At 38.1% G+C, this 23,875-nt stretch overlaps 1 protein-coding gene across 4 annotated transcripts in view; it reads right to left on the bottom strand.

The window, feature by feature from the left end:
• Positions 1-23,875, bottom strand: part of ARK2N (arkadia (RNF111) N-terminal like PKA signaling regulator 2N) — a 113,772-nt gene that overhangs the window by 40,525 nt on the left and 49,372 nt on the right. For all 4 annotated transcript variants that reach the window (XM_072605224.1, XM_072605222.1, XM_072605225.1 and 1 more), the window contains exon 2: positions 1,889-2,694. In XM_072605224.1, the coding sequence (XP_072461325.1) occupies positions 1,889-2,606 (718 nt within the window). In that variant the 5' untranslated portion in view covers positions 2,607-2,694. The remainder of the gene's footprint in view (positions 1-1,888; positions 2,695-23,875) is intronic.

The following is a 23,875-nucleotide window of genomic DNA, read 5'->3' on the forward strand; positions in this document are numbered from 1 at the left end:
TCACTTTTAAAACCCACATTTGAAGAAAAACTGTAGGGTATATTACAGCTATCTTATGTCACAGAAGCAAATTATGAACCTGAAAACCATGTACTTAATAAAATTAAAACAATAAAAGTATCAAAAAGCTATCATATGGACAAACTGAACTGCTGGGCATAAACAATGGAATTCACGAACAGAACAAAAGAGGAAAAGTTTTAAAAGTTGTTATAAGGTATTCCTTTTTCACTACTAGTAAAACCACTATTAAGTACAAAAATTTAAAAATCACCTAGAATAGGGGTTCTTTTCCTGGCATCTTTGACCTTGTTTAGGGAAAGGGAAAGGTGCTTTTAAATATTTTGACAAATGTATTTCAATGTCATTTGCTTCCTTTATCATCCTACGTATTTTATTTTATGCATTCAAACACATTCTGAGGAGGTCCATGATGCAAAAAAGATGAAGAACCCCTGACCTAGAGTTTGCCTTATAACAACTCAAATATCTTTACCTCTCTCTTGTATTTAAATGCTGAGCTTCATTTTCATCATTTAACCTACTTCCCAGCAGGAGCTCCAGTGTGACAATATATCAAAGAGAAAGTAGCTCCCATAGGGAAACAAACCCCACTCACTCAATGGAGATAGTGAAACAGTGACAAATATTTCTAAAGACTGTGAAAAACTCATCTTTAATATGCATAACATTGTACAGGTGATACTGTTTTATTCTTATAATCATTTATACAGCACTTTAATATGTAGAAAGTGCTTTACAATCATTCTAGTTATGCAATTTATATAGGTTTGGGTCTTTGTGGATTTAACTAACCAATACGATTTTCCTTTAAATAACTTGTTTTACATCAGCAATATGCTGTTTTCTATCATGTGGAGGTAAGCACATCCCAAACATCCTTTAGAAATGTAGAAAGAAATAGTATGACCACCCACAAAAATCTGAAAAACCAAAACTTCCCCCTCTTTAGGGTTACAAAAACAAAGCTGAGATCAGATAGATGCTAAGTAAGCAGTTTGCGAAATATTCTGATCATGACACAGGAGTCTCTTTAGAAAGGAAAATTCACCAATTAGGAAACTTTCAAGACCTCATCTTTCTTATTCTATGAATTATAAGGCTGCCCCTATAATAGTTTTGCCACACCCAATTACATGGTGGAAGCAGACTTAATAAATTATAGACCCTTGTAACATAAAAGCTAGAATCAACAGATTAGTTCAAAATTTTTAAAAGCTTTGAAGGTTTAAGGGGGAAATTTTGCAAAAACAATTTTTTAATGAAATAAGTGACAGCTTCACATAGAAATAATGCACAACAAGAGCAACTAAACTTGTCATGCACTGAAATGTATATCAGAATCATAAAACATAAAAGGAGCAAGCACTGTATTAAGCAGTAAGGGAGTTATGAGAAAACTCAGATAAAAGATGAACATGTTATTTCAGACACCATAAACTTTGGTGCAGCTGCTGTATAATCAAACAAGTTGCCTACTCTTCAGGAGAAAGTATTTAGTAATGAAGCTGTATAACGATTATTAAATCTAATCAATACTAAAAAGCAATGATGGGAGTTCATTTAATGGGTTTACAGAGAAAAAGATCTGTGAGAAATTCCATGACTTAAAAAGTCTTGTCCCTATCATTTACCATTTAAATATTTTTGCTGATGTGCAAAAGTGCACTGGAAACCTCAGATCAGGTTTGGTTTTTCTTTTGTTTTGTTTTTAATTGGCCATGTCTTGTTAATACACTGCAGTCTTCAAATTTACACAGAGCTGCAGGTCTCCTGGTTTTTCTCAAATGTCACTCATCTAACTGAGCCAGACAGCTGAGAAACGGTGTCAGGCGCTTTACCGTTCAGTTTAAAAAACATCCTCTACCTGGTATCTCTGCAGTGACTGTCTTGCTGCTCCCTGAAACTTCTTCATCATCATCTGATGAACTCGTGCTTGAGTCACAGGTCAGGTCACTATCACTGGTACTGCTGTCCTGCAGCAGATTATACTTCTTGCGAGCAGCAAGCTCCCGCTTCTGCCTCAGTAGCCGGATTCTTTCTTTGTGCTTTTGGCTCCGGTGACCTTTAACCTTGGTAACTCGGCCATTTTGCTTATCACTGGACTGCCTGTTTTTCTTGGCAGCCATTGTTGATGTTTCACTTTCAGATCGGGACCTTCTAGACTTGCGACCAAGAGCTGATCCAGACACGCCAGAAGGATCTCCTTCAACAGCAGCTTCTGCCTGGGAGGGCTCATTCTCTTCTGCGGAAGACAATGTATCTGAATCCGCCAGATGTCCACTGGAAGAAGGTGAAAGCATGCAATGATTAGAAGAGTCACTCTCATAAACTCGGCCAGTTGTTGGTTTATCACTTTCTGTGGATGCCAGTTGAGACTCTGAGGAGTCCCGTCTTAATTCCATCAGCAAGCAAGGCATTGATGAAAGAACTGCAGAATCACTCACACCATCTTTCTGAGAATGAGACTCTAGTTCTATAGGTCCATCTTCTGTCTGGACTGTTTCTTGTTTTTCAGACGCCTTTGGTGGGACTGCAGACTCAGTAAGTTCTTCAACTTTTCCCACAGCCTCCTCCATCTTCATTTCAAAATTCCAAGTATTTCCTAGATCTAGATCATGGAGCAGGTCTGGGGACTGGAAAACTAGGTCAAGGATTCAACAGGAAGGTGACCTGTACAAAAATAAAAATTTAAAAAAAAATCAATGAACAGAAATTACATATTACTTAAACAACAGAATGACACCTATTTTCCTGAATCAGGTGGCAGCTAATAATTATTTAAACACTTTAGCTACCCTAAAGTAATGTATAACTAGTGGGTTACTTTTAATTCAGATCAGTTTGACTAATAGGAAAAAAATAACAGGTTCTGCTTTTTACTAAAAATTTTGAAATTCTGGGCGGCGGAGTCAAGATGGCGGAGTAGAAAGACACACATACACTAGCTCCGAACCCACAGCCCATAAAATATCTGTAAAAAAGAACTCCCAACAAATTCTGGAGCAGCAGAAGCCACAGAACAATGGAGCACACAAGATTTCTGTTCCAGAGAGCCCTGAAAACCTCTCACAAAAGGTCCATCAAGCACGGGACACGGAGCCAAGCCCAGCCCTTTCTTGGCAGCGCGGCACTGAGAGGAGCGAATCCGAGCGGGCTTCAGGGATGGAATCTCCAGTGGCCGTGCAGGTCCCTCCACCCACGGGCCCCAAAGGTTGGAGAGAGGGTCTTCTCGGCTTGCTGAGAGGGGTGTGGGGTGCCCCCATAACTCAGGCCCCCTCGGGAGGCAGCAGCAGAGGTGGGAGCAGACCAAGGCTCCCCAAGCAGGCAGGAGCCCAGATCCATTGTTGAAGGTCTCTGCATAAACCCCCTGAGGGAACTGAGCCTGTGAGGTGGCCCTGCCCCCACCTGAGCACCTGAACTGGCTAGGCGGATCTGGAGGCGAGGTGGGGGTGGAAAGAAAACTCAGAAGTCAAGTCACTGGCTGGGAAAATGCCCAGAAAAGGGAAAAAAAACAAGACTATAGAAGGTTACTTTCTTGGTGAACAGGTATTTCCTCCCTTCCTTTCTGATGAGGAAGAACAATGCTTACCATCAGGGAAAGACACAGAAGTCAAGGCTTCTGTATCCCAGCCCACCCAATGGGCTCAGGCCATGGAAGAGCTCAAAAAGGATTTTGAAAATCAAGTTAGAGAGGTGGAGGAAAAACTGGGAAGAGAAATGAGAGAGATGCAAGTAAAGCATGAAAAGCAGGTCCACACCCTGCTAAAGAAGACCCAAAAAAATGCTGAAGAAAATAACACCTTGAAAAATAGGCTAACTCAACTGGCAAAAGAGGTTCAAAAAGCCAATGAGGAAAAGAATGCTTTCAAAAGCAGAATTAGCCAAATGGAAAAGGAGGTTAAAAGCTCACTGAAGAAAATAGTTCTTTCAAAATTAGAATGGAACAGATGGAGGCCAATGACTTTATGAGAAACCAAGAAATCACAAAACAAAACCAAAAGAATGAAAAAATGGAAGATAATGTGAAATATCTCACTGGAAAAACAACTGACCTGGACAATAGATCCAGGACAGACAACTTAAAAATTATGGGACTACCTGAAAGCCATGATCAAAAAAAGGGCCTAGACATCATCTTTCATGAAATTATCAAGGAAAACTGCCCTGAGATTCTAGAACCAGAGGGCAAAATAAGTATTCAAGGAATCCACAGATCACCGCCTGATAGAGATCCAAAAAGAGAAACTCCTAGGAACATTGTGGCCAAATTCCAGAGTTCCCAGGTCAAGGAGAAAATATTGCAAGCAGCTAGAAAGAAACAATTCAAGTATTGTGGAAATACAATCAGGATAACACAAGATCTAGCAGCTTCTACATTAAGGGATCAAAGGGTGTGGAATAGGATATTCCAGAAGTCAAAGGAACTAGGACTAAAACCAAGAATCACCTACCCAGCAAAACTGAGTATAATACTTCAGGGGAAAAATTGGTCTTTCAATGAAATAGAGGACTTTCAAGCATTCTTGATGAAAGGACCAGAGCTGAAAAGAAAATTTGACTTTCAAACACAAGAATGAAGAGAAGCATGAAAAGGTAAACAGCGAAGAGAAGTCATAAGGGACTTTACTAAAGTTGAACTGTTTACATTCCTACATCGAAAGACAATATTTGTAACTCTTGAAACTATTCAGTATCTGGGTACTGGGTGGGATTACACACATACACATGCACACGCACATGCACACACACATAGAGACAGAGTGCACAGAGTGAATTGAAGAGGATGGGATCATATCTTAAAAAAATGAAATCAAGCAGTGAGAGAGAAATATATTGGGAGGAGAAAGGGAGAAATGGAATGGGGCAAATTATCTCTCATAAAAGAGGCAAGCAAAAGACTTTTTAGTGGAGGGGAAAAGAGAAGGTAAGAGAAAAAAACATGAAGCTTATTCTCATCACATTCCACTAAAGGAAGGGATAAAATGCACACTCATTTTGGTATGAAAACCTATCTTACAATACAGGAAAGTGGGGGAGAAGGGGATAAGCAGGGTAGGGGGGATGATGGAAGGGAGGGCATGGGGAGGAGGGAGCAATTTGAGGTCGACACTCATGGGGTGGGACAGGATCAAAAGAGAGAATAGAAGTAATGGGGGACAGGATAGGATGGAGGGAAATATAGTTAGTCCTATACAACACGACTATTATGGAAGTCATTTGCAAAACTACACAGATATGGCCTATATTGAATTGCTTGCCTTCCAAAGGGAAGGGGTGGGGAGGGAGGGAGGAAGAGAAGTTGGAACTCAAAGTTTTAGGAACCACTGTCAAGTACTGTTCTTGCTACTAGGAAACAAGAAATACAGGTAATGGGGTATAGAAAATTATTTGGCCCTACAGGACAAAAAGAAGATGGAGACAAGGGCAGACAGAGATGATAGAAGAGAGAGTAGATTGGTGATAGGGGCAATTAGAATGCTCAGTGTTTTGGGGTGGGGGGAGGGGACAAAAGGGGAGAAAATTTGGAACCCAAAATTTTGTGAAAATGAATGTTAAAAGTTAAATAAAAAATAAAAAAAATTTTGAAATTCTGTCATTTTGCATAAATAACAAAAATGGCACAATGTTAGCAGATAAAACTCTAATGTAAAAGGCAGCACAGCACAATGGCTAGAGAGCCAGTTTCAAGGTCAGGAAGACAAGAGTTCAGTGATGAACTGATGAAATATGTTGTATCATTCTGTGACCCCAGAAAAGTCACTTAGCCTCTCACTTCCCCCCATGCAACTCTATAACAAATTATAGAATAGTATCTTACTTTAACTGAAAAAGAAAAGCTCTTAGAAGAAATACTGAGCTTGTGAAACAACATGGTTATATATAATGAAGCCTACTTTCATAGAATTAAAGTGACAGGGACCATAAAGGTCTTTTAGTCCATCCCTCATTTTGCACACAAAAACACTGACCAAGTGACTTACTCAAAATCACAAAAACAATAAATAGCGGAGTTCAAATTTGAACCCAGATCCTCTGACTCCAAATTCAGAACTCTTTCCATTACACTATGAAACAAGTCTTGTTACATTAGAATTCTAGAGAAAGATGTTCTACAAACAAATAATATTACTAGAGGGGTAGATCATAATCTTAAGATTTTAATTTAAGATTTTAAATAATTTAAGATTTTAAAATCTTAGGTTACTAAAGATTTTAATAACCAATTGACTATTAAGGGGGATACTGGGAGTGTCCATTAGTAATTTTGTAAAGGTAATACCATGGAAGGCAATTACCAGTATATCACACAAACCATCCCTTAAGGCCAGCATGAAAAGGAAAACATCAAGGTGAGCAGACCACTGGTTGGACCTAATTAATTAGGTGTATAATTAATATCATCTGAAAACCTATGTGAAATTTTTGGTAGTTTAATTTAGAGCAAATAGCAACTATAAAACATTTTAAAGCACAGGGTGGTAGGAGGGACGAGTCTTTTTATTCTCCAAATTCATTTCCTATTCCTGAGTAATCTACAGAAAAGCAATCTGAAATATGCCTTTACGCTCTCCCTTCCCTTTTATTGCAGTTTTGATCACATTTCATTCAAACTTCTCAAAATAATGATTGATCATGATCATGATGATAACAGACAACACACCATCAAGCTCATTGCCACATGAAGATTCTACAATTACAGGTATTCTAACACATTCTTAGAAAATGAGAAAGAGAAATATTAAACACTAGAACACAAAAATATTCCAATAAAACTTTTGATTCCTGGACACAGATGAACTGATTTATGAATGAGCAGGGAATTTTACTGATTCTTAAGTGAAATAAATGGCAACTTTGTATGTTTCTTTTCTTAAAAAAAATTATCCTCTATGTAGCATCTCTCAAAAGCCAGCAGAGGGAGGAAGAGTTAAATAACCTATTCACAGTCATACATTAACCAGGTTAGTCACCCCCAAATTTGTTTTCAATAACAAAGGGCAAGGAATAAACTCCAGAATTGCTAATAAGAAATCTTTTTCCTCAAGAAGAAAAATATTTCCAACTTTTTAAAGGGCAGGTATTTTTACATTTTCAACAATAAGGGGAGGGGAAGGAGAGAATCTGTGTATGTTTCTAAAAAGCAAGCTGATTATCTATACAAACTAACTCTAATGAAATTAAATTTAAAACCTAAGGCAAATGCTTTGAGAAAATTTTCCAATCATACACAGCAATCACAAAAGCGGAATTTCTGACCCAGACTCTTTCCAATGCATACCATATAAAATGTTTTAAAAAGATTGTTTAAAATCATCTCCAAATCATTAATGTTTTGTTTCAGCAAAAAAGAAAGCTAAGAACAAATGTGAAAATATGCTAAGAGAAACCACAACAATGAGACACATTCTGAGTGATTTTCCCTGATAACTCTTCTAAAAACAGGTATCTTTCACCTAAACTACTAAAAACACCTTATAAATGTTCATTGAGATGCAACTGAGTTCTCACATTCGCTATTAAAACAGATAGTCAGTTATGAAGCAAAAAATCATCTCTATCTCCATGTTACACTCTAGACTTTCCCCATGGTGCCCCAGAAACCTCTTCAGCCTAAATGCTTACTCCAAATCAGGCATTCACATACTGAAAATATACTCTACTTCTGCAACCTCTACCTCTGATTGAATGGCTCCTCCCAAACCTCCCCTCAAGGACAGCAACCACTCTCTAGCCACAGCTTTATTCCTTTCCAGACTGCCCTCCCGATTTTCTCTACCACGCCTTCTCCTTCTCCCTTCCCCATTCCCCGCTACTATACCTCCAGTCCCTGCCTATAGGTGCCTGGTTTAATACATAATATAATAATAAGTTTAATAAACAATAAATAAGTAGTGTAATAAATAAGTTTAATAAATGTAAGCATGTAGCTCCATCTTGGTATAACTCCTCTTCCTTCAATTGTCTCCTGGGTGGAATATATAACTGTCAATCTAACATTTAGAGACAAATTTATTACAGTGAATTCCACTGAGCATCTCAACTTTTTTCACTACAACAAAATTTGTCACAAAAGTTTCAAAATAACAGAAAACGGAAGATTTAAGAATCAGTTACTTTTGAGCATCTAGGTTGGCAAACGGGCTTAACTCTCCTCATTTTACAGATAAGGAAAGTAAGGCACAGAGAGGCTAGGTGATTTGTCCAGTGGCACATAGATAAGAAGTATCAGAGCCAGTATTCAAACTCAGGTCACCAACATCAAATTCTGTACCTTTTTCAGTGTATAAAATAGAAATGAAGTAGTTTTGAACTTAAAGGAAAAGAGTGGCATCATACAAAGAGTATCACTCTCTTCTCTGAATACTAAGATATTATTTGAATAACTGTAGTTTGTTAATGAATTCAACTAAATTGTTCTGGGGTAGTGATAATCTCCTGACAGAGACTAGATGGGACAATGGCAGTAAAAAGACAACATCTGATTGGGAAAAGAAGTTCAAATTTAAGAGTGAATTTGCAATTATTATGAAAAGTATTCACCATTCCTTACTTACAAATAAAGAATCAATGAATATTAGAATATTAACTGATTCAAGATGTCCTTAGAAGCATCTACTGAGACCAAAAGGAGTGACTATGTCATAGACAAAAACAAAGAACCTCTATGATCCAAACAATCTACTGTATTATTTGTTGAAACTAGATTACAAAACAAAAATAAACACGGTTGTTCTGGTATGCACACAGGCAAATGAAAATACAGTTAGATCTCATTTATCCGATGTATGAATGAGAAAGATATATTCCCCTGAAGTATTATACTCAGTTTTGCTGGGTAGGTGATTCTTGGTTTTAGTCCTAGTTCCTTTGACTTCTGGAATATCCTATTCCACACCCTTTGATCCCTTAATGTAGAAGCTGCTAGATCTTGTGTTATCCTGATTGTATTTCCACAATACTTGAATTGTTCCTTTCTAGCTGCTTGCAATATTTTCTCCTTGACCTGGGAACTCTGGAATTTGGCCACAATGTTCCTAGGAGTTTCTCTTTTTGGATCTCTATCAGGCGGTGATCTGTGGATTCCTTGAATACTTATTGTGGTTCTAGAATCTCAGGGCAGTTTTCCTTGATAATTTCATGAAAGATGATGTCTAGGCCCTTTTTTTGATCATGGCTTTCAGGTAGTCCCATAATTTTTAAATTGTCTGTCCTGGATCTATTGTCCAGGTCAGTTGTTTTTCCAGTGAGATATTTCACATTATCTTCCATTTTTTCATTCTTTTGGTTTTGTTTTGTGATTTCTTGGTTTCTCATAAAGTCATTGGCCTCCATCTGTTCCATTCTAATTTTGAAAGAACTATTTTCCTCAGTGAGCTTTTGAACCTCCTTTTCCATTTGGCTAATTCTGCTTTTGAAAGCATTCTTTTCCTCATTGGCTTTTTGAACCTCTTTTGCCAGTTGAGTTAGCCTATTTTTCAAGGTGTTATTTTCTTCAGCATTTTTTTGGGTCTCCTTTAGCAGGGTGTTTACTTGTTTTTCATGCTTTGCTTGCATTTCTCTTCCCAGTTTTTCCTTCACCTCTCTAACTTGATTTTCAAAATCCTTTTTGAGCTCTTCCATGGCCTGAGCCCATTGGGTGGGCTGGGATACAGAAGCCTTGACTTCTGTGTCTTTCCCTGATGGTAAGCATTGTTCTTCCTCATCAGAAAGGAAGGGAGGAAATGCCTGTTCACCAAGAAAGTAACCTTCTATAGTCTTATTGTTTTTTCCCTTTTCTGGGCATTTTCCCAGCCAGTGACTTGACTTCTGAGTGTCCTCTCCACCCCCACCTCGCCTCCAGATCCTCCCAGCCAGCACTTGGGGTCTGAGATTCAAATGCTGCTTCCCAGCCTCAGGGCTTTGGGCGGGGGCAGGGCTGCTATTCAGTGTGAGATTAAGCTCAGGTCAGGGCAGGGCCACCTCATGGGCTCAGTTCCCTCAGGGGGTTTATGCAGAGACCTTCAACAATGGATCCAGGCTCCTGCCTGCTTGGGGAGCCCTGGTCTGCTCCCACCTCTGCTGCTGCCTCCCGAGGGGGCCTGAGTTATGGGGGCACCCCACTCCCCTCTCAACCCGCCAAAGAGACCTTCTCACTGACCCTTGTCACCTGTGGGTGGAGGGACCCACGCGGCCACTGGAGATTCCATCCCTGAAGCCTGCTTGGATCAGCTCCTTTCCGCGCCATGCCACCGAGGCAGGGTTGGGCTCTGCTCTGGGTCCGGGGCGCGAAGGACCTTTTGCGAGAGGTTTTCAGGCCCTCTGGAGCAGAAATCTCCTCCGCTCCGTTGTTCTGTGGCTTCTGCTGCTCCAGAATTCACCGGTGGTTCTTTTTTTTACAGATATTTTATGGGCAGTGGGTTCAGAGGTAGCGTATGTGCGTCTTTCTACTCCGCCATCATGGCTCCGCCCCGAGAAAGATATATTCCAATAATATTCTTGGTTATCAGAAACTGTTACCAGAGAGTGAAGTAAAAGAAAATGTAGAAATAAATTCTAGGATATCAGATGGGAAAGTTACAGAATTATTTAAAATTAAATAAAATTAATGACACAACTGATAAAACCCATCAATAGCATTTGCCTTGTTTTTTATACACAACTCAATAATCAACAGCTGAGTGAATGACAAGACTATCTATCACAGCTTTGAATCTACATATCAGAGGCCATGTTTTTAAAGTGAATATCTGACTATGCAGGAACAACCTACTCCCTCCCCTTCCACTTTCTTTGGTGAAGAGAAAGAGTAAAAGCAGTAAAGAGGACAAACAGGTGGTAATATTTTGAATCCTTCAAAATTACAGATTAGTCTCCATGGTAATGCACTTAAGTGGGATATCTCATTAACCAGAATGGCACTATCCCCCAAGCAGAGGGGGGCGGGGAGGGGGGATGGGGGGCATGGAGAGGGGATGGGGAATGGAGGGATGGAGGGAGAGGGAAGCAAAGAAGGAGGCAGGAGGACAACAGTCATGACATCAAAGAGACTAGCAAAAGAATAGTATTCAGATTCCCAGATTTGGGTGACACAGAAATTCCCACTGTACCCTCAAGAGAGAATTAGCAGTCCTGAGAACAGTTAATAAAGTACAACAGAAAAAAAATGGAAGTAAGGAGTAAAAAAAAAGGACGGAATAAAAACCATATTTCTTGGAAAGGGGAATAGATGTCACATAAATAGAAGAATATACAAGATGGGGTGGGGTTGGAGCAAATTAAGCTTGTTGATATCAACTGGCAAACAAAGATTTTTTTTTAAGAAACGACAAAGTAAATCTGAGATTGGACAGGGTAATGGGAGGGAAGAAGAGTTGAGGGGAAGTAAGCAGAGCAATCAGGATCAGAATGACGAAAGTTTATTTTTTTAAATTAATTAGATATTTGATCAGTTTTCTTAAGTTTTTCAAAACTGTGGTCTTTACAATATTGTTGTCATTGTATAAATTGTTCTAGTTCTGTTTATTTTAATTCGTATAAGTTCATTTGCAAGTGTTCCCAGGTTTTCCTGAACCTATCACTTTCCTCATTTCTTATAATACAACAATATTCCATTATGCTGAATTATCTGACAACACATTTTTTCAGGATATTATGTAGTCAATTTGGGTCTGTGTCTTTTTTTCATAATTATTTTATTAGGGTCTATAAAGAATGTTTTTTTCTATCTTTTTGCATATGCTTATAATTCCTCTATGGTCTAGAAAATGACCAGTTTTTCTAAAGCTACCCACAGGATGCTGATAAATATAAGTAATGCTTAATATTCCTATTTGGAAGTTACCATAGGTCAGTAAAATCTAATTCTCCCATTAATATACTCAAGCTTTTAAATTTTTCCTGATGTGTCTTTCTCCTGGATTTACCAAACTCAAACAGAAGCATATTAAAGTCTACTACTTTCATTTTGTTACTGTTGCTTTCTTTTTAAAACTGTCTCTGCTTTCAAGATTAGACACTATGTCATTTGATGCACACTTATTTAGTAATGTCCACTGTCCATGATGCTTTTAAGAATAATGTACCTTTCCTTTTTATCACTCTTGACATTATCAAATTCTATTCAGGAATAACAAAAAAACAACAAGAACAGAAATTTCATTCAAAATAAGAATAGAAAATATTTGGGTGTTAACTTACCAAGATATATATAAGATTTGTATAAAATACAACTAAATACACTCTTTAGAGAAACTTTGAGATACCTTAACAACTGAAGAGTTACTGACTACTCATGGTAGGACTGTGCCTAAATAAAAAATGGTGATACTATATCAACATTGGCCTCACAGATTTAGAGTAGTACCAACCAACTTTTGATGGCATATTTATAAACCTAGACAAAATAACAATATCACTCCCTCTTCTCTGTCCCTTTCCTCATGCTGTTTTAGCTCTCAACCTCTTCTTTTGGAACAGGCCTTTTATGACAGTTATAAACTAAACTAGCCACTACCTCCAGGAGCTATACAGGTTCCATTGGGAAAATTCGATTCCTAACCCCTGTCCCTAGAGACCACCTCAACCCTAACAGGGTTGGCTCTGCTTGTGAAAACATGATCAATCAATTAATTAATAAACATTTATTAGGTACGTACTATATACAGGCATTGTGTTAAGCACCAAGGATAGAAAAAGAAGCCAAAGATAAGTCTCTACCCTAATGGAGTTTACAATCTAATGGAGATAACATGCAAATATATAAAGCAAGGGGTGTGTGTGTGTGTGTGTGTGTGTGTGTGTGTGCGCGTGCGCGCACAGGTTAATACATACAAAATGATTAATAGAGGGAAGGCAGTACAGGTAAGAGGGATTAGGAAAGGCTTCCTGTATAAGGTAGGATTTTAGCTGGGACTTAAAAGAAGCCAGAGAGATCAGTAGTTGGAATAGAGGGACAACATTCCAGGCATGGAGGATAGAGAATACACCTAGAGCTGAAACAGTGTCTTGTAGGCGGAATGGCCAAAAGGTCAATATTACTGAATTGAAGAATACATGTCAAGAAGTAAGATGCAAGAAGACTGGAACAGTAGGAGTGGGCTAGTTTACAAAGGGCTTTACATGCCAAATAAAGCATTTTGTATTTGCTGTTGGAGGCAACAGAAGTCACTGAAGTTCACTGAGCAGGGGACAGTGGATGAATCGAGAGTGGAGTGGAATGGAGAGACTTGAGGCAGGCAGACCTGCTGGCAACTATTATAGTAATCAAGGCATGAAATGTTGGGGGCAGCTTGCACTACAATGGTGGCAGCATCAGAGGAGAGATGGAAGTACATAAAAGAGATGTGGCAATGGTAAAAACTGTCAGGCCTCGGCAACATTTTGGATATGGGGGAGGGGAGGGGTGGTGAGAGCTAGAGAGGAACCTAGGATGACTCTGAGACTGTGAGTATGAGGGACTGGGAAGATGGTGTTATCTCTACAGAAATAGGGAAGGAAGGTGGGGAGGACAGAGAGTTTAGGAGAAAAGAGTTCTGTTTTGAACATGCTGAGTTTAGGACGTCTACTGTATGTATAGTTTAAGATGTATAAAAGGCTGTAGGAGATGCAAGATTGGAGGTCAACAGAGTGTTTGGGGTAGGACAGGTATATTTGAGAATCTAGAGATAGTAGATGGTAATTAAATCTATGGAAGCTGATGAGATGATCAAGTGAAGTAGCATAGAAGGAGAAGAGAGTCCAGGACAAAACCCTGAGGGACAACTGGTTAGAAGGAATGACCTTTAAGAGGATTCAGCAAAGGATGGATCAGATAAGTAGAAGTAAGAGAGTGTCACAGAAAACCTAGAGGAAAGAGGGTATTAAGGAAGGGAGAATGATCAAGCTAAAGTGTTCTCAAGGAGAAAGAACTGAGAAAAGGCCACTAGATTTGGCAACTAAGAAATCATCAGCAACTTTGGAAAAAGCAGGTTCAGTGGAATGATAGGGTCTGAAGTCATATTATAAGGAGTTAAGGTGCAAAGGAGAGGAGAAAAAGTTGAGGAATCTATTGTAGACTATCATTTTAGCTACAAAGGACAGAAAAGATGTAGGATGACAATTAACAGGGATTAAAGGATCAAGTGAAGTTTTTTTGAAGATGACAGAATCATAGCATGTTCCTAGGCAGTAGGAAATAAGCCTAAAGAGAGAAAGATTGGAAATAAGTGAAAGAGTGGGTATGACAGAGGGATGAATCTACTGGAGGAGATGGGATGGAAAGGGATCACCTGAATAAGTAGAAGGGTTTAGCCACTGTAAAGAGTAACATCATTTCATGATGTGAGACAAGGATGAAGAGGATAGTAGCAGAAGGCACCTGAGTGATATCTGATGAGAAGAGGGAGCTTATGACAAATGGACTCAATTTTTTTTGTAAAATATGAGGCCAAGTTCTCAACTGAGTGGGGGAAGGAGGTGGTGGGAAAAAAGCCATGGCAGGTTTGAGAAGGGATGAAAAGATTTGGAAGACTTACTAAGGAGAATAGGGGGGTAAAAACTGCCTAGCAACAGTGAGGGTCCAGCTGAGGCAAGTAAAAGGCCTATATCTCTTCCATTTCTTTTTCAGTGAGACAGAGTGAGTCACGCATAATAAAAAAGCATGGATAGATTACGATCTGGATTCACAGATATCATTATATTATCTTTCCTCTCAAACCCAACCATCACTCAAAACCACTTTGTCTCTGTAAAGTGCACCACCGTTTTTCCTGTCAACCAGGTAATCACAACTTTAGTGCTGTCTTTGATTTCTCAGTTTCCTTCATCTTACATTCAATAAGTCCATTCGGTTGCCAAATCTCATGAGTTCTACCTCCTTATTGGCCACATATGCTCCCTTTTCTCTCTATTCAAACAGCTACCATTCAATTTCAGACCCTCAGCAACTCTCACCAACTCTCACCTAAACTACTGAAAAAAATCTCCTTACTGATCTCTCTGACTCAAGTCACTTCTCACTGCAATTCATCCTCTATAAAATTACCAAAGTAAATTCCTAAATTTCAAGCATGGTATTTACTCCCCTACTCAATAAATTCCAGTGTTTTGACTCTAGGACCAAATATTTCTTTTTTATCTCATTTTTTTTTAATTTTTGTTTTTGTATAAGTTTCATAATGTACATAATTAATAGTATAGCAATACATTATTTATTTTATAAATAAATATATATATATGAGGGATTGAATGCTCCAAGGAAAGCTGCCAATTAAAGAAGGGCAAAATCGAGAGCTTTAAAGTGTGAAACTTTTAAAATGTCTACTTACTACCTGCACTTGCCTTCTACTAAATTTCCAGATGCTTACATAAATCCAATTTAAGAGCATTACAGACTAAGAATTAAAAGGGCCCTCACAGGTCACCTAGCACTATTACTGCACATTAGTGTCATACTCATCTTCCTAGAATATTTTTATTCTATTATTTTTCTATACAAGGAGGTAAATGATTCCCTTTTGTGTATTATGCCTGTTCAAACTCATTAGCTTGACATCTAAAGTTTTCCCACCAACTGATCCTACATTAACCCCTCCCATACTCCACAAATAGAACCCTCTACTTCAAACAAACCAGTTGCTTTACTGTTTCCAATACACATTTATTAATGGCTCCGGGGCATAGAATGTTCTTCCTTCCACGATGTAACTCTTACAGTTCCTTTAAAGTTCTGGTCAAATTCTACTTCAAGGTTCTACTCATCAAGGCCAATTGACTTTTGCTTCTATCTTTAAGAAAATTTAATTTAGCATTACCTACAATGTAACAAACCTAAACAGATGATTTCAGTGACATGGGCAGTTCCTCTATCAAGGGCAAAACTCATGAAAAAGATCACCAATAATAGACAGTAAGCAGAACAGGTCTGCAGATCACTATTTTGAGATACCACTTGGTATGCCTCTTATAGGTTGAGATGGAACAACCACTGCTATGTATTAAGCAGGTATTCAAGCTAGCTATTCATAAATCCCATCCTAGTACTTACCAAAACACAAAGTATCTGAGTCAAAAGCACGCTCTTTGTATGATCACTAAGAATTTCATGATACAGAACCAAAAGTCTAGCTGAATTAAGTGAAAAATAATTACTTCCAACCTATTTTGCTACATATCATCTTAACTTAGAGAAACTTAGAAATAAAAAGAATGAGTTCTAATAAGGACCTACATTCAAGTCAGTACCAATATGGAAAAACATCTAACAAACCAAAAATAAAAGCAAAATATTCCACAAGGATAGCAAAATTAGCTCCTCAGCACCTCACACTCAAGTTCCTGTCTATTCCCTTTAGCATTCCCACCTAATAAGCACAGTTAGTAAGTGTTTATTAATGTTGGTAATAAACAGATAAAGTCTCCTGGGGTGTTTTGTTTTGCACTCTACTGCCCACCCACTGCTTTTTCAAGCTAGATTTTTGCAGCACTCTTTTGAGACACTGCACTATCGCAATAGCATTCTGACATGCACTCAACCCACATAATCCAAAACTGAATGGTGCTTTTAATTACACTTTCCTTGGGATGTACTTCTATAAAAGCTTCTCTATGTAGAAATTAACCACCAAATCTCAATACAATAAAGTTAAAAACCACCCTGTGGTATATAAAACCATAGGGGGCATGACACTGCTGTGTGATGTTGCCTAGTACATATGCTAGAATACCTAGGATCTGAGCAGAATTTAAAAGAGCGTCAACTCTTAGCATTTCCATTTTTTCTCTCAACCTGAAGTGACACAGAGTATAAGGTGTCTACAATATCTCAGAAAGAACAGGCTGACATTTTAAAGGATACCACAAAGCTTCTGAGAAGAACATCGAATATTTTTAGCTTTAAGTCTAGACAGATAATTAGCAAACAAATTCTTACTGAAACAAACAGCCCCACATGATAAGAAATGTCTTAGAGGCCTCTGAATATTATAAAAGTTTAGAGCTATAAATTGTTCGTAGAGATAATCTAGATCAAGTCCCTCCTTTGATAGAAATGGGAACAGAACCAGAGACATAAAATTATTTATCCACACAGCCAGTGAGTAGCAGAACCAGAACTCTGTGACCTGAAATCCAATACTCTTTACAACAATCAAAAACATGATAGAAAAAGTTTACACTTTATATCTTCTTCCTATATCAACTAATCTCTCTTGAATCATCCTCTAAAATAGTAGTATCAAACTAACAGCAATAGATACCTGAGGTGCATACTGATTTAGAAAACGACAAATTATTTTGTCAAACATTTCTCAATTACATTTTAATCTGGTTTGGAAGCATTAGGGAGTTTTGTTAGATCTCTACTCTAGAAGAAAAACTGGTTTTTAAAAATTAATCTAAAAATGTCAACTGCACTGTTTCATTCAGGCCAGGTCTCATATTTCCAGGTGTTAAATTTAATTCATTACTAAGCTAAACCATTATAGAAGATCACAAAATGTTTACTTTAAATTTTATTCTTCTGCTTTTTTACCCATTAAAGGCATGTGATCATATGCTTTGTAATCCAGCTCTTCAAGACAGGTTACACAGAAAATAAAGTTTCAGATAATCATTAAATTATTTTTGCTAGTCAGTTCTTCAGACATGTCCAACTCTTCGTAACCCCAAAGGCCATACTACCCAGGGAGTTTTTGTGGCAAAGATTTGTAGATAAAGTAGTCTACCATTTTCTTCTCCAGTGGATTAAGACAAACTGAGGTTAAGTTACTTGCCCAAGATCACACAGCTAGTGTCTGAAGATGTATTTGAATTCAGGTCTTCCTGACTCCAGACCCAGTGCTCTATCCACTGAACCATCTAGGTACCTCCTAAAACATTTTACCCTGCATTGGCAAGGAACTGAATCCAGGTTTCCCTGCATGATAGTCTAGAATTCTAACACTGAACCACCAATACACACACTTAGACATTAAATCACTACTAAGTACTTAGAAAACAACACAAACCCCAGTTTGGGAGATAGTGCATTCTAATAAAGGTTGTAATAAGGAAAATTGGGACTTATTCTAGACTTGTGAGTCACAACTTTTCCTCACTAATTTTTTCACCCAAGAAAACATTTCATGTTAGAAAGCTGTTTCTATGAAACAATCTATCACCACTAAAACTCCTCGGTAAAGAAGCTTTTTGAAAAGAAGCTTTTGAGAGCAGAAAAAAACTACATGTTTTAATAACAATACATAAATGCTAACCAAGCATGTACTTTCTATCATAAAGGCAATGAAACAAGAATTCTAGAGTTTCATACTTAAGAAATCAGGAGTATTTCTTATTATAGTTATCAATTATAATAAAGACAGCTTACTTTATACAAATCTAGTAAAACAACTTGGATTCTACAAAACAGGCAAATTGGGAGATGATTATTTGCTTTAAAAACAATTCAGAGTTAAAAAAAACTCAGTTGGAGCCAAGATGGTCAATTCAACATTCCCCTCAAAACAACTTTAAAATAATTCCTCAAATCAAATGTTGGAGTGGTAGTGCCAACAAAAAGATCAGGATGAGACATTTTTCTGGCCACAGAAAACTTAAGAAGAAAGCAGGAAAAGTCCGTGAAACGGAGATGGAAGCTTATTCAGAGCCAACAAATGCAAAAGAAGCAGTAGCAACAGCTTTGGAAGCTCTCAGCCCATAGATGGTAAGGGGGGCAGGAAGAGATTACAGGGAACCTTCTCCTGACACTGGGTATAGCTGGCCCTGTTTGGCCCAACTCTGTTACCCATATGCAGTTCTGGATCTTAATTAGAGGGCAGAGGATGCTGGGGATTGGTCATCCAGGAGCTGGAGACCCTGGGTAGTGTTCCAAGGCAAAGAGAGCTAATACTGTGGCTGCAAGGAACCAAGGGCCTTTTCCAAGACCAAAAAGTAAACCAGAAGAGCAGAGACCATACCTCTCCCATGATAACAACACCTAGGAAGTACAAAAAACATGCAGATCCCTAGAACTAACTCTGAAAACAGCAGCACAGAAAAGCCTGAAGCCCTGATCCAACCATTATGGAAAGCAATTTGGAACTATGCCCAAAGGGCTACAAAAATGTGCATACTCTTTGACCCAGCAATATCACTTCTAGGACTGTATCCCAAAGAGAACATAAAAAAGGGAAAAGGTCCCACAATGTACAAAAATATTTATAGCAGCTTTCTTTGTGGTGGCCAAGAACTAGAAATCGAAGGAATGCCCATCAATTGGGGAATGATGAATGTATTGGAATACTATTGTGTTATAAGAAATGATGAACAGGGGGACTTCAGAAAAGCCTGGAAAGACTTATATGAACTGATGCTGAGTGAAATGAGCAGAACCAAAAAAACATTATGCACATTAACAGCCACAGTGTTCGAGGACTGTTGTTGATAAATTTAGCCCTTCAAAGCAATGCAAGGACCTAAAACATTCCCAAAGGATTCTTGAGGCAAATTGAGATGCACATCCAGAGAAAAAAGGATGGAATTGGAACACCAAATGAAGCAGACTATTTTCTCTTGTGTTATGTTTTATCTTGGTTGGGTTTTTCTCATGGTTTCTCCCATCTGATTAAATTCTTCTATGCAACATAACTAATGTGAAAATGTGTTCAATAAGAATGTATGGGGGGTGGAACCAAGATGGCAGAGTAGAAGGATGGACCTGCTGTAGCTCTCCCCGCAAAGTCCATAAAATACCTGTAAACATGACTCTGAACAAATTATAGAGCAGCAGAAGCCACAAAATGACAGAGTAAGAGAGGTTTCCAGCCCAAGGCAGCCTGGAAGGCTGACAGGAAAGTTCTATCATACCTGGCTCAGAGTGGAGCCCACCACACGGAGCAGCCCAGCCTTGGCCCCATGGAGCAGCAGGGACAGGACTTGAGCAGGCTACAGGGTGCAGAATCCCGGGTAGCAGCTGCAGTTCCCAGATTTCTCAACCCACAAACACCAGAGACAGCTTCAAAGGTACTTTCCTCCATTTTTCAGATGAGGAAGAACAAAGCATACCATTAAAGGAAGACATCAAAGTCAAGCTTTATTCCTCCAAAACTTCCAAAATAAATTTGCAATGGTCTCAGGCCATCAAAGAATGCAAAAGAGATTTTGAAAATCAAGTAAGAGAGGTGGAGGAAAAATTGGAAGAGATGCAAAAAAATCATGAAAAGCCAGTCAACAGCCTGCTAAAGGACACCCAAAAAAAAATGCTGAAAAAAATAACACCTTGAAAATTAGACTAACCCAAATGGCAAAAGAGGTCCAAAAAGCCAATGAGGAGAAGACTGCTTTAAAAAGCAGAGTTAGTCAAATGGAAAAAGAGGTCCAAAAGCTCACTGGAGAAAATAGTTCTTTAAGAATTACAATGGAGCAGATGGAAGCTAATGACTTTATGAGAAACCAAGACATTACAAAACAAAACCAAAAGAATGAAAAATTGAAGACAATGTGAAATATCTCATTGGAAAAACAAGTGACCTGGAAAATAGATCCAGGAGAGACAATTTAAAAATTATGGGACTACCTGAAAGCCATGATCAAAAAAAGAGCCTAGACATCATCTTTCATGAAATTATCAAGGAAAACTGCCCTGAGATTCTAGAACCAGAGGGCAAAATAAATATTCAAGGAATCCACAGAACACCGCCTGATAGAGATCCAAAAAGAGAAACTCCTAGGAACATTGTGGCCAAATTCCAGAGTTCCCAGGTCAAGGAGAAAATATTGCAAGCAGCTAAAAAGAAACAATTCAAGTATTGTGGAAATACAATCAGGATAACACAAGATCTAGCATCCTCTACATTAAGGCATCGAAGGGCATGGAATAGGATATTCCAGAAGTCAAAGGAACTAGGCCTAAAACCAAGAATCACCTATCCAGCAAAACTGAGTATAATACTTCAGGGGAAAAATTGGTCTTTCAATGAAATAGAGGACTTTCAAGCATTCTTGATGAAAAGACCAGAGCTGAAAAGAAAATCTGACTTTCAAACACAAGAATGAAGAGAACCATGAAAAGGTGAACAGCAAAGAGAAGTCATAAGGGACTTACTAAAGTTGAACTGTTTACATTCCTACATGGAAAGACAATATTTGTAACTCTTGAAACTATTCAGTATCTGGGTACTGGGTGGGATTACACACACACACACACACACACACACACACACACACACATGCACACACGCACACATACATAGAGATAGAGTGCACAGAGTGAATTGAAGAGGATGGGATCATATCTTTAAAAAAAAAATGAAATCAAGCAGTGAGAGAGAAATATGTTGGGAGGAGAAAGGGAGAAACTGAATGGGGCAAATTATCTCTCATAAAAGAGGTAAGCAAAAGACTCATTAGTGGAGGGATAAAGAGGGGAGGTGAGAGAAAAACATGAAGTCTACTCTCATCACATTCCACTAAAGGAAAGAATAAAATGCACACTCATTTTGGTAGGAAAACCTATCTCACAATACAGGAAAGTGGGGGACAAGGGGACAAGCAGGGTGGGGGGGATGATAGAAGGGAGGGTATGGGGAGGAGAATGCAATTTGAGGTTGACACTCATGGGGAGGGATAGGATCAAAGGAGAATAGAAGTAATGGGGGACAGGATAGGATGAAGGGAAACATAGTCAGTCCTATACAACACAACTATTATGGAAGTCATTTGCAAAACTACACAGATTTGGCCTATATTGAATTGCTTGCCTTCCAAAGGGAAGGGGTGGAGAGGGAGGGAGGTAAAGAAGTTGGAACTCAAAAGTGTTAGGATCAACTGTAATGTTCTTACCACTAGGAAATAAGAATTACAGGTAAAGGGGTATAGAAAGCTATCTGGCCCTACAGGACAAAAGAGAAGACGAAGACAAGGGCAGAGAGGGATGATAGAAGAGAGAGCAGATTGGTCACAGGGGCAATTAGAATGCTTGGTGTTTGGGGCGGGGAGGGGATAAAAGGGGAGAAAATTTGTAACCCAAAATTTTGTGAAAATGAGTGTTAAAAGTTAAATAAAAAAAAATGCTCTAAATCACTACTGATTAGAGAGATGCAAATCAGAACTCTGAGGTACCACATCACCCCTAGCAGATTGGCTAACGTGACAGAACAGGAAGACGATAAATGCTGGAGAGGATATGGGAGAGTTGGAACACTAATTCATTGTTGGTAGAGCTGTGAGCTGATCCAATCATTCTGGAGAGCAATTTGGAACTATGCCCAAAGGGCTACAAAAATGTGCATAGCCTTTGACACAGCAATACCACTTCAAGGACTGTATCCCCAAGAGATCATAAAAATGGGAAAGGGTCCCACAAGTACAAAAATATTGATAGCAGTACTCTTTGTGGTGGCCAAAAACTGGAAATCAAGGGGATGCCCATCAATTGGGGAATGGTTGAACAAGTTGTGGTATATGAAAGTAATGGAATACTATTGTACTATAAGAAATGATGAACAGAAAGACTTCAGAGATGCCTAGAAAGACTTATATGATCTGATGCTGAGTGAAAGGACCAGAACCAGGAGAACTTTGTGCACAGCAACAACCACAGTGTGCGAGAGTTTTTTCTGGTAGACATGGAACTTCACTGCAATGTAAGGACTTAAAAAAATTCCCAATGGTCTTTTAAGGCAAAATGCCTTCCACATCCAGAGAAAGAACTATGGAATTCAATAGCAGAATGCAGCAGATCATATTCTTTTTTATGACATTTTGGTTTGTTATATGATTTCTCCCATTCATTTCAATTCTTCTACACAGCATGACTATAGTGAAAATATATTTAATAGGAATGTATGTGTAGAACCTATATAAAATGGTATGCCCTCTAGGGAAGGGAGGGAGAGAGCAGATAGGGAGGAGGTAAGGGGGAAAAAATCTAAGTTATATAGTAGTGATTGTAGAAAAATTAAAATTAATAAAATTAATAAAATTTAAAAAAAATAAAATAAAATAAATGTTTAGTAGTATTCACTTGTAAATCCATCTAGTCCTTGGGTTTTTCTTAGCTTATTTACGACTTGTTCAATTCATTTTTTCCTAAGATAGGGTTATTTAAGTATGCTATTTCTTCTTCTGTTAATCTGGACAATTTATATTTTTGTAAATATTCACCCACTTCATTTAGATTGTCAATATTACTGACATATAGCTGAGCAAAACTGATCCTAATAAGTGCTTTAATTTCATCTTCATTGGATATACATTCACTTTTCATTTCTGACACTGACAATTTAGTTATCTTCATTTTTAATCAAATTAGCCAATGATTTATCTATTTTATTCATTTTTTCATAAGATAAGTTCCTAGTTTTATTTATTAGTTCAATAGCTGTTTTTTTTTTAAACTTTCAACTTTATTCATCTCACCTTTCATTTACTGGATTTCTATTTTAGTACTTAATTGGAGATTTTTAATTTTTTCCTTTTCTACTTTTTTAGCTGCACGTCCAATTTGTTGATCTGTTCCTTCTCTCTTTTATTTACTTAAGTGTTTCCAGTTATAAATTTTCCCCTCTGTACTTCTTTGGCCGTATCCCACAAACTTTGGTATATTGTGTGAGTACTGTCATTATCTTTAATGAAAGTGTTTCTATAATCTGCTCTTTGACCCACATATTCTTTAGGATTATTGAGCATTCAATTAATTTTTAATCTAAGTTTCAAAGGCCCTTTACTGAATACAATTTTTATTGCATTATGGTCCTGAAAAGAGGGGTTTAGTATTTGTGCTTTTCTGCATTTGTATGTGAGGTTTTCATATTCTTAATATATGATCAATTTTTGTGAAGACAGCATGCACAGTTAAGAAATAGGTATACTTCATTCTATTCTCATTCAATATTCTCCAGAGGCCTATCGTATCTAA

This window comes from Notamacropus eugenii, chromosome 4 (genome assembly GCF_028372415.1).
Source record: "Notamacropus eugenii isolate mMacEug1 chromosome 4, mMacEug1.pri_v2, whole genome shotgun sequence".
Taxonomy (NCBI): domain Eukaryota; kingdom Metazoa; phylum Chordata; class Mammalia; order Diprotodontia; family Macropodidae; genus Notamacropus; species Notamacropus eugenii.